General features: G+C 34.3%; 1 protein-coding gene across 1 annotated transcript; it reads right to left on the bottom strand.

Annotated features, from left to right (window-relative positions):
- Positions 1-306: 306 nt before the first annotated feature.
- On the bottom strand, positions 307-14,881 carry LOC131194958 (desmocollin-1-like). Its single transcript, XM_058176586.1, has 17 exons — positions 14,837-14,881; positions 14,620-14,704; positions 13,470-13,672; positions 11,292-11,417; positions 10,346-10,501; positions 8,612-8,756; positions 7,719-7,882; positions 6,851-6,985; positions 5,846-6,031; positions 5,300-5,556; positions 5,034-5,173; positions 3,557-3,766; positions 3,188-3,460; positions 2,367-2,629; positions 1,265-1,510; positions 391-576; positions 307-351 (listed from the first exon to the last, which is right to left on the bottom strand). Exons 1-17 carry the CDS (start codon positions 14,879-14,881, stop codon positions 307-309), a joined length of 2,865 nt encoding a protein of 954 aa, XP_058032569.1.
- Positions 14,882-15,117: the final 236 nt, after the last annotated feature.

The following is a 15,117-nucleotide window of genomic DNA, read 5'->3' as shown; positions in this document are numbered from 1 at the left end:
GATTGGGGTATAGAAATACTTGTATTTTAAATTATAATGCACATTGTCAACAAAATAGTTATTTAAGGATGTAAAAATAAGTATCTAAATTTGTAATTTTATTATTCACATAAATCAATTTCTGTCAGAGATTTCAAATCCTTAATAATTTAAATCATTTTTCCACTGTACTCTTTAAAATAATTCTTTAAAAAATTCCAAAGTATCCCATAAAGAATGAATAAAAAATAAAGAAAGCAACAACTGTGGAGAAGAAATTCTTTTCAATTTCATTACAGTTAACGAGAGCTTCTCAAGACCATTCATTCATTTCAATGGAATCTGCACAGGGGAACTGCCTAATGAAGAAAGCTGATTTTCAGGAATAATTTAAATGCAATCCTTCTGTACAAAAACTTCAACTAATGTCCGGAATGGAGGCTCTGGCTGGTTTAAAAAACTCAGTTCTTCTTCTTCTGACTCCCCTGTACATGAACTTAGAGTACCAGTTGGTGAGTCTTCACCTTCGTAATTATATGCATGTAAATACTCTTTAGGCAGATTATGTTCTTCATCTTCTCCACAAAGAAATACCATCTGGACAAGGAACAATAAAAGTATAATAACCATTTTTTAAAATATGTGTATGATACAAAAGTAAGTTGTCTTCTAATTGTTTGTTACTTCTTTGTCATCGATATCATACATACTAAATTTCACGTACATAATAAAATGGATTTTTTTTTAAAAAAAAATCTTTTTTAGAAGAATGTATTGTTTTATTTGAGAGAATACAACTATTATTGTAATTCTCTCCTAAAGTGCTTGTCTTAAATTTCAGCATTAAGTTTTTCAAGTCAAATATTGGAAGCATATTAACAAATGTTTTCCCCCATATGGTATATTTTAGATGCATTATCTTCAGGTCTCAGTTTCCCTATAGCTGTGTGAATCGATGTAGATATTTGTGTGTGTTACCAGAATGGGAAAATATGAATTAAGATTGCTGCAAAACCTGGGAAATTGTGCTGATTTTCGTCATGCTTCCTTTCTCTTGCTTGATTAGCTGCCCACTTTTTAGATAATTGATATACTGTTTTTATATCAATGGGATAATAATGTTTTTTGTAAAATACATGGCCAGCCACTTTGGATTATTTTTAAGAACCGATACCTTAGTCGTACCTTAAAATTAATGGCATAAGACCAACATGTTCTTTCCAACTCTGTAATACTCAAAGCTAGAAAATTATATGCTGTAAGAAATCTGTGTTAGAACACTTACTTCAGATAAGCGAGGGTTAGTGAACTTTTGCCATTCTAAACAGAAATCTCTGAATGAATTCCTTAAAGAAGGCGCACAGTTTTGTAAAGATAGTGCCACATGATTCACTTTTCCTCCCTTGATTAATTCTGATGTTGAATGCCATCCTCTTTTTCCTGCTTCCAAATCTTTCCTTTCAGTTTTTACTATATCTGTATTCATATTTATGAATTCATTCATTGTTGACACAGGAAATATATTTAAATTCTGGAATGTGAAGAATAACAATAGAATTTTTCGGAAAAAACATTTTAGAAAAAAAATACAGTCTGTACCCCGATCTAATTGTATATTCCAGTGTGCTTACTGGCTAAATAATAATCCACTTGTCCCCTAAACAGTCACCCATTTCTTAACAATGTTTATCCATTGCCTACATTCAGGATTCATATAACTTTATAGCCCAGTACATCCCAGCCAGTGGGGTCAACCATATAATGTTCTAGTTAAGTTATTACTCTGATCATATGAAGCTTCAAGATGGTTTTGGTGCTCTCTGAGCTTGGTCAGAGAGCACCCAGGTCAGAGAGCACCAAAAACCCTATATCTTGAAATTTCGTATGATCAGAGTAATAAGTTAACTGTAACAGTATATGGTTGAACCCACCAGCTAAGATGTTCTGGCTATAAATTTACAAACTAGATAACATCATCACTGTATTGATGTGTTATCTAGTTTGATAATGACATTTCTGCAAGAAATCACCAAGTTCAGAGAGCACCAAAAACCTCACAGTTCATCCCTGACTCATAAATATTCTCTTTTGTCAGAATATTCAGAATATCTACCTTTCCTGAATTCAGCCAGAGCATTTTTTTAATGGAAGATTTACACTTCTAAACATTTAAATAGAAAATAACGATGGTAGATAATACATTCCCATGTACAAAAAGTAGTATTTAGCTTTAAGCATATGAACACATCACAAACCCCTAACATACTGATACAAATGCAATGTATTTTGCTTTCTAAAACAATGAAACAGTTTCTTTTGCTCTTTCACATAATTTATCTGAATAAATCTGTTACATTTGCTACTATACAAGGCAAAGTGTCACTTACTGTATTTCCTGATGCCTCAGTGTTTGGCCTTGTATTTCCTCCACCTGGTGCATCAGTGTTTGGCCTTGTGTTTCCTCCACCTGGTGCCTCAGTGTTTGGCCTTGTGTTTCCTCCACCTGGTGCCTCAGTGTTTGGCCTTGTGTTTCCTTCACCTGGTGCCTCAGTGTTTGATCTTGTTAAATTCTCAAAAGTTAAATCAGATCCTTCCTGAGATGCGCGACGTTTTCTGTGGAGCCAAAGACCATAAGGTGCACCAAAGCCTACTGCATGAAAAAAATACAGAAAACAAGACAGCTTATTTATGCATTTTAAATGAATACATGAATTACAATTTATTAAATAATGAAATTAAGTTGGGGTTTAATTTTATAAAAGCAGAGGAAGCATGGATAAGACAAAAAAAGCTTTAAAGAAAGAATTTTGCTTAGATGCAATGGCTATATAGGTAGCCTACATTAGGACCTAGGATTTCCTTTTTAGCTACATTTTTATATCCACTCCTCATTTAGCAATTGAATTCTGTTCCAACAATCAAGTTGTTAGCTAAATGGTTGATCAGTGAACATGTGACTGAAAGCAACATAGCAAAGACCATCACTTGCTACCATCTCATTTAAATAAAGTCCGCATACAGCTTACATGTCGTTCTCTCTCTGGCTTGCATTATTAAGCATTCAAAATTTGGTCAGAAATATGTGCATTAATTGGAAAACGATTTTTTTTATAACCTAAAGATAGTTGAGGTATTTGTTAAGCAAGGACTGAATGTAGTTTGACCCTTCACAGTTCATGTTGCTTCTTTAAGACATACACATACTTACATAGCATAGCTAATGAACCCATGACCATTGCAGGAATGCTCCAAGCTCCTAAAATAGGTGCTGCAGCTGGAGTGCGCTCTACTTGAATGTCTGAAGGAGAATAACCCAGTGACCTGTTTGCGGTGGATTCGGAGCAGCTACTTGGAATTGTGCAGTCACAATAATGAACTGTTATTTCACTTTTTCTGATGGTTTCCCCATTACATATTCGGAGAAGAATAGAATAGTAGCCATAGTCTATATCTTCAACTAGAGAAAGCAATGCTGATGCATCTATGAAAGAAATAATTCAAATCCACAAATTACACTTCATATGATACTTACGTTACTCACAATGTATTTTGTAGATATTAAAAACCAAAAACATACCATCATTTGGAGTTAACTTCCATTTTAAGTCCATTGGCTTCTCTATTTCAAAATGAAAAGGTATAATGGACATTGGCAAATCAATGTCAGTGGCGTTTATACAGATTGGTTTTTTATCTTTACACATGACATAGTGTTTACTGGTATTCAGTGGGTAATTGTTCTCAATCATAAGTGCTATCACAATTGTTCCATTTCCTGTTTTACCACCTAGGTAAATTAGAATGCTTAGTTTTAATACAGTAATGAAAGCAACTTGATCCAATCATATAGCATTACAAAAGTATTGTTTTTCTATGAAAGCTAAATAAAACATCTTATTGGTTTCACAAACTCTGCTAATCTATAATCCAAGGAAGAAAGCCATTGTAACAGAATAACAACAGAGTGGATGCGGACCCTGGATTTCTTCTGATCCAACCCTCTACTCAGGCAAGAAACCCCATTGCATTCTAGAAAAATGGCTGTCCAATCTCTTCCTCAAAATTTTCAGTGATGGAGCATCCATAACTTCTGGAGGCAAGCCATCCCACTAATTAATTGTTCTTGCTGTCCTTAGTTCTAGGTTGGATCTCTTTGATACATTTCCATTACTTCTTATCTTGCCCTCGGGTGCTTTGGAGAAGATGTTGTTCCCTTCTTCTTTGTGACAGCCCCTGAAATATTGGAAGACTGCTAACATTGTAATCCCTAGTCCTTCTCTTTGTTAGAGTAGGCATATCCAGTTCCTGTGTCCTAAATTATCCTTGTTACTCTTCTCTGCACTAGAGTCTCAACTTCTATTCTGTATCACAGTGACCAAAACTGGATGCAGTATTCCAAGTGTGGTCTTACCAAACCAGTAAATAGCAGTAGTAATACTTCATGTGAACTTGATACTATTCCTCTGTTGATTCAGTTTAGGGCTGCATTGGCATTTTTGGCAGCTGCAGAACACATCCACAGAGTTGTAATGTAGTTTGTTAAACTGCAGAATTGCATTGCTAACAGAATGAATTACTGCCAAGGATATTTGTTGCCCAAATTCTCAGAAGAAAAGTAATAAATGCAAAGGTAAATTAAATAACAATCAGCTCATGGTTTTTTACTTGGTTAGACGAGATCCTGCAGAGACTACAGGGTAGAGTGGACAAGGATCAGTTCTGCTGATTCTATTCCACTATAGACAATATAATTCAGGCTCTACACCTAAAAAAGATGGATTTTGAAGAAAAATATCAAATAATCACCCCAAGTAACTATTGTGAAACAATCCATTGATCTAAAAAGAGGTGTACAATTAATGGATTTCAAATATTAGACCTGTCTACTTAGGGCTACAGATCAGGGTTGCAAAAATTTAAGCGATCATTAGATTACAATAAAAGAAAATATTTTAATAGAGCCATCAGTATCTGATCATATTTTTGTAGGCCACATCATGTAGCTTTATGCATGTAGCAAAAAAAACCAACATTTCACAATATTTGATACTCACTTTGATCAATTGCAGATACTGTTACATTGCATTGACTATATTCTATGTTTTTTGAATCTCTTTCTAAAATGTCAGTTGTTCTGAGGTTTCCTATTTCATCAATGGTGATCCAACTACATGAGTCCTTTATTATTCTGTAACTGTTAAGAATAAATATTTTAACAAGGTTGTGTACTTCAAATTTATTATAACAATGTAAGTTAATTATAATTGCTTTATGTTACACACAATCTATAAACAAACCAAACAATATAATAATTTTGTACCTCAAATGTTTGTTTCCAGTTTCTGGATCCATTGCTTGGTAATTACCAACCACTGTGCCAACCAACAAGCGTTCATTTATGTATAGAATATATTCATAAGGTTCAAATACAGGTCCTTCATCCTGATCCTTAATTTGGACCACAATGCTTGCCATGCTTGTTTGAAGAGCTCTTGAATTTGGAGGTGGAAAATAAGGTGCTTCATTATTTATGACAATTTCTAATCTTCTCTCATGGCTTTTCTCATAATCCAGTTCCTGGAGAAAGTAAATGCTATTCAAATAAATATACTTCTACTAAGACTACTATGATTTAAGGTTATTGATAAAAATACAGTGTCTATTACTATTTTAAAATTTCATTTGACTTTTCTCTCCTTCCTTTACCCCAACGTATTTTAATGGGAAATAGTATTACATTTTAAAAATGTAAAATACATCTTTAGAAAGTGGTTAAAAATATATTCCAACAAGTAATTTACACCTTAAAATTAAGTAACATTCAATTTATATTATTGCAGTAACACTTTTTACTCTCCATAGTTACCTTTAAAATGCTTAAACACCCAACATTCTGCTGTTGATCAACTCTAATAGCAAAACTATTATCTTCATTTCCTTTAGTAATAGCAAATATACTCATCCATGATGATGTTCTGGGTTCATCTTTATCTTCAACAGGAATACATAATATTTCTGCATGTTCTATGTTTTCATATACCTCTACTATATACTGAAAAAAAGAATTTTGAAATATTAGTTTATGGATAGTTCTAATGCCAGATAAGATTCATCTAATAATCATGTGATCCTGCCCAGTTTTATCTGGCTTGTTAGCCATTTGCTCAAATCCTTTGCCACTTTTTTCTAAAAAAGCAAAGACAGCATTTGCTCTTCAGTCATTTGGCAGTTTATTCATCTTTAAGTATTAATACAGATAATATAGCTAATTGTTAGGCATCAACAAGTTCCTTCAGTAATATAAGACAGGATTCATCCTCACCCTGAAAATTCTTTCCAAGATAATAAATATTTTCTGACTATCTCAAACTCAAATCCTTCTACTTTAATCCCCTCCCTTTTCACCCATTACCTTCTTATTAGAGAAGACTGTGCCAAAATACAATTATTATATTTCTTTGTCACCTTCTAGGGTGTTGTCATGTTACTGAGCAGCTTTTTACAATGTTGGTGTTTTTTTTTAACATCTAGTTGTTAAGCATACTTGATGCTTTTTTGTTCCCCAGCTGCTGCTCATTCTGACTTTTAACCTTCTTGATACTATATTATTCTGTGAATGGATTCTGGTCCAATAGTAAGATAAATTTTAACCCTTCCAATCCCATGCCATCCCCAAAATTTGCTTTAGAAGGGTGGAACAAATTTGGGACATGCATGAGGAAATAAGCAGAAGCAGTGTAACAGAAACTCCAGAGTGTAAGTGGAATTGCCCAATTTTTAAAAAATTTAACATTCACTGTAACTGGATTAACACCCTAAAAATATCATAAAGAAGTAACATCCTCAATAGCTTTTACTATGATAGACTTACCATATTTTGTGCTATTTGAGGGAGATTATCATTTACATCTTCAATCCTAATACGTACTGCTGCTGTAGTGTACAAACCAAACTCCACACCTCCCATGTCTCTTGCTTCTATTTGTAGTGTGTATGCTGACATAGTCTGACGAACATTAGAGAAAAATATAGGCATAATTTTCCTGGGCTGATTAAAAATACTGTATTTTTAAACAACAAAAGCAAAGGCTGTGGGATAATTCACTTAGTTAAGAATTTATTCAATATTGCCATTTCATCCAAAGGTTACTCTGCAAAAATATAACTTGGCACTGTTTAATGCTCAGCTACTCGTGATATATTTGCTTCTTTCCCTTCACTATCCCACATCATATCTTCATATTTTATGAAATAGGCCAGACAGACTGAGACATTGTTCCAAAGTTACCCACTAAATTATCTGAACCTGGCTTCACCATATCTATATAATTCCTAACTACCAAAAGGACTTTTGACTTCAGCTTTTTGTTTGTAAAGTTTTTTTATTTTTTTACACACAAGCAACAACATACAATGCATCTTTTCTGAACAGAATATCGGTCAGGTACATGTTCATACCAAATTTAGTTCTTTTCCAACACATCTTACATGCTTTCATCGATATATTTTTTCTCATTTTTATTTTCCTTCTTACATTTCTCTTTATAAATCTAATCTTACCCTTCACCCCCAATTTTAATCTTTTATCAAATTTTCCTTCTTCTCCCCCCGCTTTTTCTACTCCCATTTTCTACTCCCAGCTACTCTATCTAAAATCAATCTATTTTATACTTCATTAGTTTTAGGTTATTTTATTTATGATTTCACAGTTTTTGGTATAGCACTAAACTGAAAATTACCTCTCTGTCCAGATGTAACGCTACCGTAATACAGCCTGAATCTGGATCTATAACAAATTCCTGAAGTTTCTGATGACTCTGGGATATAATTCTATATTTCACTTTGCTATGGAGTGTATTGGGCTCATCTTTGTCTGTTGCAGTCACTTGTCCAACTAATGTTCCTGTATACAGAAGGCATCAGTTTTAGGTTTTCATAATACTCAAGTCTTCCTTCTTTAGAAGAAAAGCTTTGCCCACATTATTCAAATATCAAAGTGAATTACATCAATTTCCCCATCTAATATCACTGTAGCCAGTCCGGCGGTTAAGGCAGTAGGCTAGAAGCCAGGAGACACAGTGTTTTAGTCCCATTTTAGGCATAAAATGCTGGTGGGCCAGTCATACACTCTCGGCCCTAGGAAGCAGGCAAGGCACTTCCATACAATTCAATTTCAAATCTTTATTGTCAGTGCACAACATATGTACAATGAGATTGGTTAAAATGATTTGACGCATTATTAAACATACCCTTCTACTGTTACCATTATATTTTATTATTAATAAATTTTGCATTCCTCAATAACGAAGTCTATATTTGCATTTAAATAACTGATGTGATAATTTCACACAAAACATATCAAAACAGATACAGGTAGTCCTCATTTACTGATGGCCTTGTGCAGTGACTTTATGATGGTGAAAATAAATAAATTAGCAACTGATCCTCCCATTTGCAACCTGTGTAGGTCTCTAAAACAAATGAAAGCTGAAGAAAAATCAAAAGCATAGTCACAATTTCACTTAGTGACTGTTTTGTTTAATAACCAATGCTGGCCTCAATTGTAGTTGCTAAATGAAGACTACCTGTATTCCAAATCTGTCATCTGAGATTTATTTAAATGTTCAATTACCAATTATACTGTTTTCAGGTACATGAAAAGTATAAATATTATACTCAAATTGTGGAGTATTATCATTATCATCCTCTATTTTGATGATATGAATAAGTGGGATTTCTGGGGTATATCCATCCGGTGTCATCGCATAGCAAATGAGCTGCAGAAAGTGCAATAAAAGAAACACTTATTCCTCTGTAGCAAATGAAAAATTTCTGATAAATCAGGACACAATTATTTAATCCATGTGCTGTACAGAATTTACTTTGATGAATAGCTATTAACCATATTTGTATGTGCACAAGGTGAATGCTCCTGCATTAGTAAATTCCTTTTTTATAGCAAAGTATAGTGCTAAATTCTAGAGATGTTCAAAAAAATATGTAAAGAGCATACAAGTATCAGACATAAAGATGAGCTACAGATTAAATAAATGAAGGGCATAAGCAAAGCAAGCTATTTTAACCTAAAATGACATAAGAAGCCAAAGACAGAAAAAGATTTTTAAGAACGTTGGTAGAAGAAAGTATCAACAGAAAATATTAGTTATTTTCCCTAGAGTGAAGAGGCAAGGAAAGTTCCGTGTCCAGTCCCTAATGAGATATATCTGGCAGAAACCAGAAGAAGGGCCTTCTCCATTGTGGCTCTCTCCCTGGAACATCATCCCTCCAGAAATTAGACTGATCTCCCTCTCTGACACTCTTTCGGAGGGCCCTGAAGACATGGTTCTGTCAGCAGGCCTGGGGATGGGATAGAGCCCATTAAATGGTTGGTATGAGTGTGTGTTGTAACTGGGATGGGGAGTGGGGGTTATTTTTACTATTTTTATTATTTATTATTTTTATTTTATATTGTGTTTTAATTTCCCGTAAGCCACCTTGAGTCACCTGTGAGCAAGTAGGTGGCAATATAAATTTTCAAAATAAATAAATAAATGTTCCCTGACTTGAATTAACCAAACATAAAAAAGATATTAGAAGAAGAAGAATAGAAAGAAGAACCTATTAAATAACCAAGGAAAGGAGAAAGATGCACAGGTCATAGAAAGTTTGTATAAGCACAGAGACTTGATGGAAGAATACTGATAAGACACTGGCTAAATCAATATAAACCCAGGGAAAATGATAAAGGGTGAGATAAGAAAAATGAAAGTTCAAGTGGGAAGTGAGAAAGAACTATAAGGTTTGCATTCTTCTACAACCCATTATTATATCCATAAGATTATTGGTGGACCTGACAGCCTCTCATGGACATGTTCTTTATTTCTAGGTATTTGTAAACTATTTTCTCCGGCAGGATTGGATTATAGGGAAAAAGTTGGGAGCTTTTTTGAAGGAACCTGGGAAGAAGGTTGTGTGCTCAGGAAACTTTGTGACTGATTAACAAGTTAATGCTGTTTATCCCATACCTCAGATGCAAAAAATTCCTACAATCAAATCATTCTCATTGTATAAGTACGCTTTTTAAGTATAACCACAAGAATCTTCCAAAAATTGCCCCAAGTAATAATTTTTAATGTGACAGGATGTAAATATTATTAAATAAATTGGGAGTAATTATATTAACACAATTTGATTGATTTCACAATAGCTGTCTATTATGGATCTGATTCTTAAATATAAATTCAAAGAATATTGACAGATCAAAGTCATAGGTCTGTCCTTCTGAAATCTATGCAGTGCATACAGAGTCATATCATTATTTGTGTAGTGTGTATATATGTCTATCTCTATGTAAAGAATCACATACCTGAAATTCTGGGTATTCTTCTCTATCTATTGGGCAAGTAACAAAGAGATTTCCAGTTTCTTGCTCAACGTAAAAGTAATTCACTGGTGGTTTGTCAACACCAGGACCAGTGATAAAATATCTAATATTGTACTTGAGTGCCATATCAGAAGACAGCTGAAAATAAAGACATGAAATTAAATCGACAAATATAATTCTTTACTTCTTGTCTACATAATTAACTTCAATTGAACTGAATTCATTGAAAATTCATTAAGAATATTTTGTGCACTGGAATAGCCAAGAATTATAGCTAACGTCTTCATTATAGATCATTAAGATCACATACACTTCAGTGCACAATAGGCACCATATAAGGTGTGTAATGGTTGTAACCTGATAACCAAATGGGTTAGCATATGGCATAGCATATTAATTGTTTTAGATCGAACTCATATTTCATGAAAGGTCTATCATGCAAATAGGCTATCTCAACTAAACTGTCTCAGAATGCATCTAAGACTATCTTAATTTCAAAAAAAATCCAGCAGGTTCTGATAGGTTCTGGAGAACCAGTAGTGGAAATTTTGAGCAGTTCGGAGAACCGGTAGCAGAAATTTTCAGTAGTTCGGAGAACCAGCAAATACCACCTCTGGCTGGCCCCAGAGTGGGGTGGGAATGAGAATTTTGCAGTATCCTTCCCCTGCCACACCCACCAAGCCACACCATGCCCACCAAGCCACGCCCACAGAACCAGTAGTAAAAAAAATTGGATTTCACCACTGCTCCCGGTGCTTTAGAAAACTATTTAAAGGTTGGTAACAAGCTACTATGAGAAAATTTGGAGGAGAAAATATTACATTCTGAGAAGAAATCTACTTCTATGACTATATTTCATATATTGGCAGGTGTAATTTAGATGCGGAGATCATTGAAATATCAAGTGAAGACTACATTAAAAACATGCCTGTTGAATTTGCATAGGAAAAGGCCCTAGTGAATTTTCCATTATAATAGTTGGAACTGGAGCCCATCTTCGTTTTGTTCGACCCACAACAGTTGCTCGGACATGCCTTCTCTTAGTTTTTGAGTCCTAGAAAAGAAAAAAGAAAGAAACCTAAACACATATCTATCACAATCATGCTTTTGTTTTGAGTTATATCTTTTAGTCTCTGTTACATTGTAACAGGTAATATTAATTCCTAACATAATTGTAGCGTGGGAAAAATATAATTCTTTTGTTTTTTAAAATAATTTTAATATTTTACATTTTGGATTATGCAATTAAATTGTTTTTCCATTTCACTATTACATCAATTATTAAAACACTAATGCCGCTGATCAAGTTTATTTGATAATCCATTTTTTATTTCACAGGACTGTTTATCCATAAATTAAGAAAAATGCTAACAGTTTTTCACATTCTGAATTTATACCAACGTCATATAAACAATATATAATAAAATAGTAATGCTAAAAGATACAATGCAAACATGAAAATAAAACATATACATATTCCTAATATTCTTAAGGAGTCAGCAACATTACGGAAAACACAGAAAATAAGTAAGAAACAGTAAGCAATCAAAAATAAGATAAAAAAGGAAAGGAAAGATCAAATTTAATTTACTTAATAGCTTAATTACCGGTATGTACCTAATACTCCTTCCCCCTCCTATTTGCCCCACAACAATCCTGTGTGATGAGTTGAGCTGAAAGACTGTGACTGGCCCAAAGTCACTCTGCTGACTTCCATGCCTAAAACAGGACTGGATGTGCCTTCAGCATAATATTGTCCCTTGTATAGAAGGCCATTTATACTGGCATGGCTAAATTACCTTGTTTTAATGGTATTAATGTGAAATTAAATAATAATATATGGATAAATATTTAAACTGAATCATTTGCTCATATATCTTGGAGATCAGAGCTAATCTCCCCATTAACCATAAACTATTTGAACTGTTCCCATCATGCTTCTGTGCATTTCTTACTGTATATTTTGAATTTTCTAGAAAAGATAAAATTTTGGCCTGCAGCAGTTATTTCTAAATGTCATTGAATCTGCATGGCATGGGTTCAAATTACTTGAGGAACTGCCTCACCACATCTGGACTGGGCGGCCCCACCCCTGCTGGCAGAGGAGGCTTACTATGGGCCCATCAATCAAGGAATTCTGACTGGCAGGGTCCAGGGAAGGTCCTTCTCTGCCATGGCTCCTGTCCTTTGGAACATCTTGCCCCCTGAGGTGAGATTAGCTCCCACCCTTCCAACCTTCTACAAGAGCCTGAAGACCTGGCTGTGCCAGATGGCTTGAGGGCCCCCAACAGGGGAGCATAACACTGGAGGTGATTGATGAATTAAGAGGCAATCCCATGATCTGCCCCACATACATCCTGTTTCCTTCCTCCCCATCATTTAACTATAATTTTCTTTTGATTTGGACTTCTATTTTTATTATTTTAGAATTATTTATCTGTTAGGATTTTAGTGTTTTAAAACTAAATGACCCAAAGTCATTTTGGAATGAGATGGATGGCAAATAAATTTAATAAATAAATAAAAATAAAAGTAATCCAGTTATGATTACTTTCTGTTATGTAAAAGGGACTTATATTGGATGCTTTGTTTTTTATTTGTTTTGATCTATGGCTTTCTCTCATAATTTAATAATTTAGTTTATACCAACACTTCTTTATCCTTGCGAATCATCTCGGTTTCCTTATGATAATAAACTGTTTCCTACATTGCCTTTTGTGCTTTAAACTTCTCACCTTTCCATTTTTGAGAATGTCATTAACTCCACCCAACCACATCTTTTGCCTTCAACCCATTCACTTTCCCTGTTATGTTTGTTATGCAATTCAGTCCTCATTCATTCTCTCTACCTCACTAAGCCTACTGGACATACTTTTTTCTTCCTGAGCATCCATGGGTATTCAACACCTATTCCTTCTTGAGCACATGTCTTGTTCTTTTATCAACATATTTAAATGTCCCATTTTCACTTTATTAAACTTACTGTTATATTACTCTCAAATAAAGTAAAATGAATGCAGGGAGGATGATAACATGTGTGTGACAGTGAGTGATAGACTCAAGAATGAAAGGAATTGTATGTATATAATATAATAATTATATATACCTTTTTGGGGTACGTTAGCAAACTAACATATATCCGCTTTTGCTCATGTGTATAAATATTTTTTAAAAATACAGTAACGATATTTTCATGTGTAGTCAAAGAAATAGCATTTTTGGTATACAGTGAACCATCTTCCAGAATTATAAAATTGGGATTGTTTATGCCAATAATTCCAGTATCATTAAGACAATGTTCCATTTTTACTGTAAGAAAAAAAAAGAAGAAATTCAAAAACCAGTTGAAAAGAGAAAGGGCATAGAGAATAATCCAACGTCACCCAATATTTGGGGAGAACTTAAACTCTGATCCTCCTATTCTAACCACTACATTGCTTGACCCAACTGTAGAATTCATTTGGGGGGGGGTGTAACTCTTAAGGCCTAAATAATTTAAAATAAATGCGGCTCCCATGTAACATCACTGCTGCGTAGTCTGCACTGGCTTCCTGTGGTCTTTCGGGTGCGCTTCAAGATTCTGGTTACCACCTTTAAAGCGCTCCATGGCTTAGGACCCGGGTACTTACAAGACCGCCTGCTGTTACCCTATGCCTCCCACCGACCCGTACGCTCTCACAGAGAAGGTCTCCTCAGGGTGCCATCCGCCAAACAGTGTCGGCTAGCGGCCCCCAGGAGTAGGGCCTTCTCTGTTGGAGCATCAACGCTCTGGAATGAACTTCCCCCTGGCCTACGTCAAGTGCCTGATCTTCGGACCTTCCGTCGTGAGCTAAAAACATATTTATTTATTCAAGCAGGACTGGCATAATTGGTTTTAATAGTTTTAATTTTAAACTGGGGTTTTTATTTGGGTTTTTTAAAATCTTTTATAATTTTAAATTTAAACTTTTAATTGTCAGCCTTTTGTAATTTGCTAGGTTTTAATTGTTGGTTTTAATTGTATATGTATTGTGTTTTATCTATGGCTGTATACCACCCTGAGTCCTTCGGGAGAAGGGCGGTATAAAAATTTAATATATAATAAATAATAATAATGCTTATATTAAATCATAGGGGTCAGAACTTTTCTAGCTACCACTTACAGTGATGACATTGTTAGCCTCTAGCAAATTGCTGTTGCTGTAAAAGTCTTTTACAAAACCCAGATTTAAATTCCAGTGTCTACAAACAAAGCATGGGAGGGAGGTTGATCTCACCTCTGCCAATAAACGTTCCCATCTTCATTTTACGAGGTACATTAAAAGACACTTCATTGCAAGCTTCACAAAATAAGTCCAAAGCCTAAAGGAGAAAAGGAAAATACATAAAGCATTGCATTAAAACAGCTTTTCTAACACAAAAATTTTATTCGTTGACTAACAATATATTTGAAAAGACAATAGCTTTCTCCAAATAATTTGGTTTAAAACTCACCTTACATTCACTGAGAACGTGGCAACACACATTTTTCTGTTTCATATTCCATTTCAAGAAGGTGATGTTATGTTGAGCATTGCCCTCCTTTCAAATCATCTAATTTAAACATATTTCATGTGCAAAATTTTTTACAAAAGTTATAGAAATCTGGGTCTCAGTCCTGTAATCTTTTTTTACCAAATGTGTTTGTTCATCCAAATTAGAAAGATTTGCCAATGGGCAGGATGCAAAAGCAGAATATTTATCTGTTGATTTTGTTATTTCTCAGACATTTTCAA

This window comes from Ahaetulla prasina, chromosome 3 (genome assembly GCF_028640845.1).
Source record: "Ahaetulla prasina isolate Xishuangbanna chromosome 3, ASM2864084v1, whole genome shotgun sequence".
Lineage (NCBI taxonomy): Eukaryota > Metazoa > Chordata > Lepidosauria > Squamata > Colubridae > Ahaetulla > Ahaetulla prasina.
This window is presented reverse-complemented; position numbering and strand designations above follow the sequence as displayed.

Coding starts and splice junctions, on each gene's coding strand:
- LOC131194958 (XM_058176586.1), bottom strand. CDS start 14,881: ATGAAACAGAAAAATGTGTGTTGCCACGTTCTCAGTGAATGTAAG. Junction 5,174..5,299: donor ACTGGAAACAAACATTTGAG/GTACAAAATTAT, acceptor TATTCTTAACAG/TTACAGAATAATAAAGGACT. Junction 3,767..5,033: donor AGTATCTGCAATTGATCAAA/GTGAGTATCAAA, acceptor TAATTTACCTAG/GTGGTAAAACAGGAAATGGA.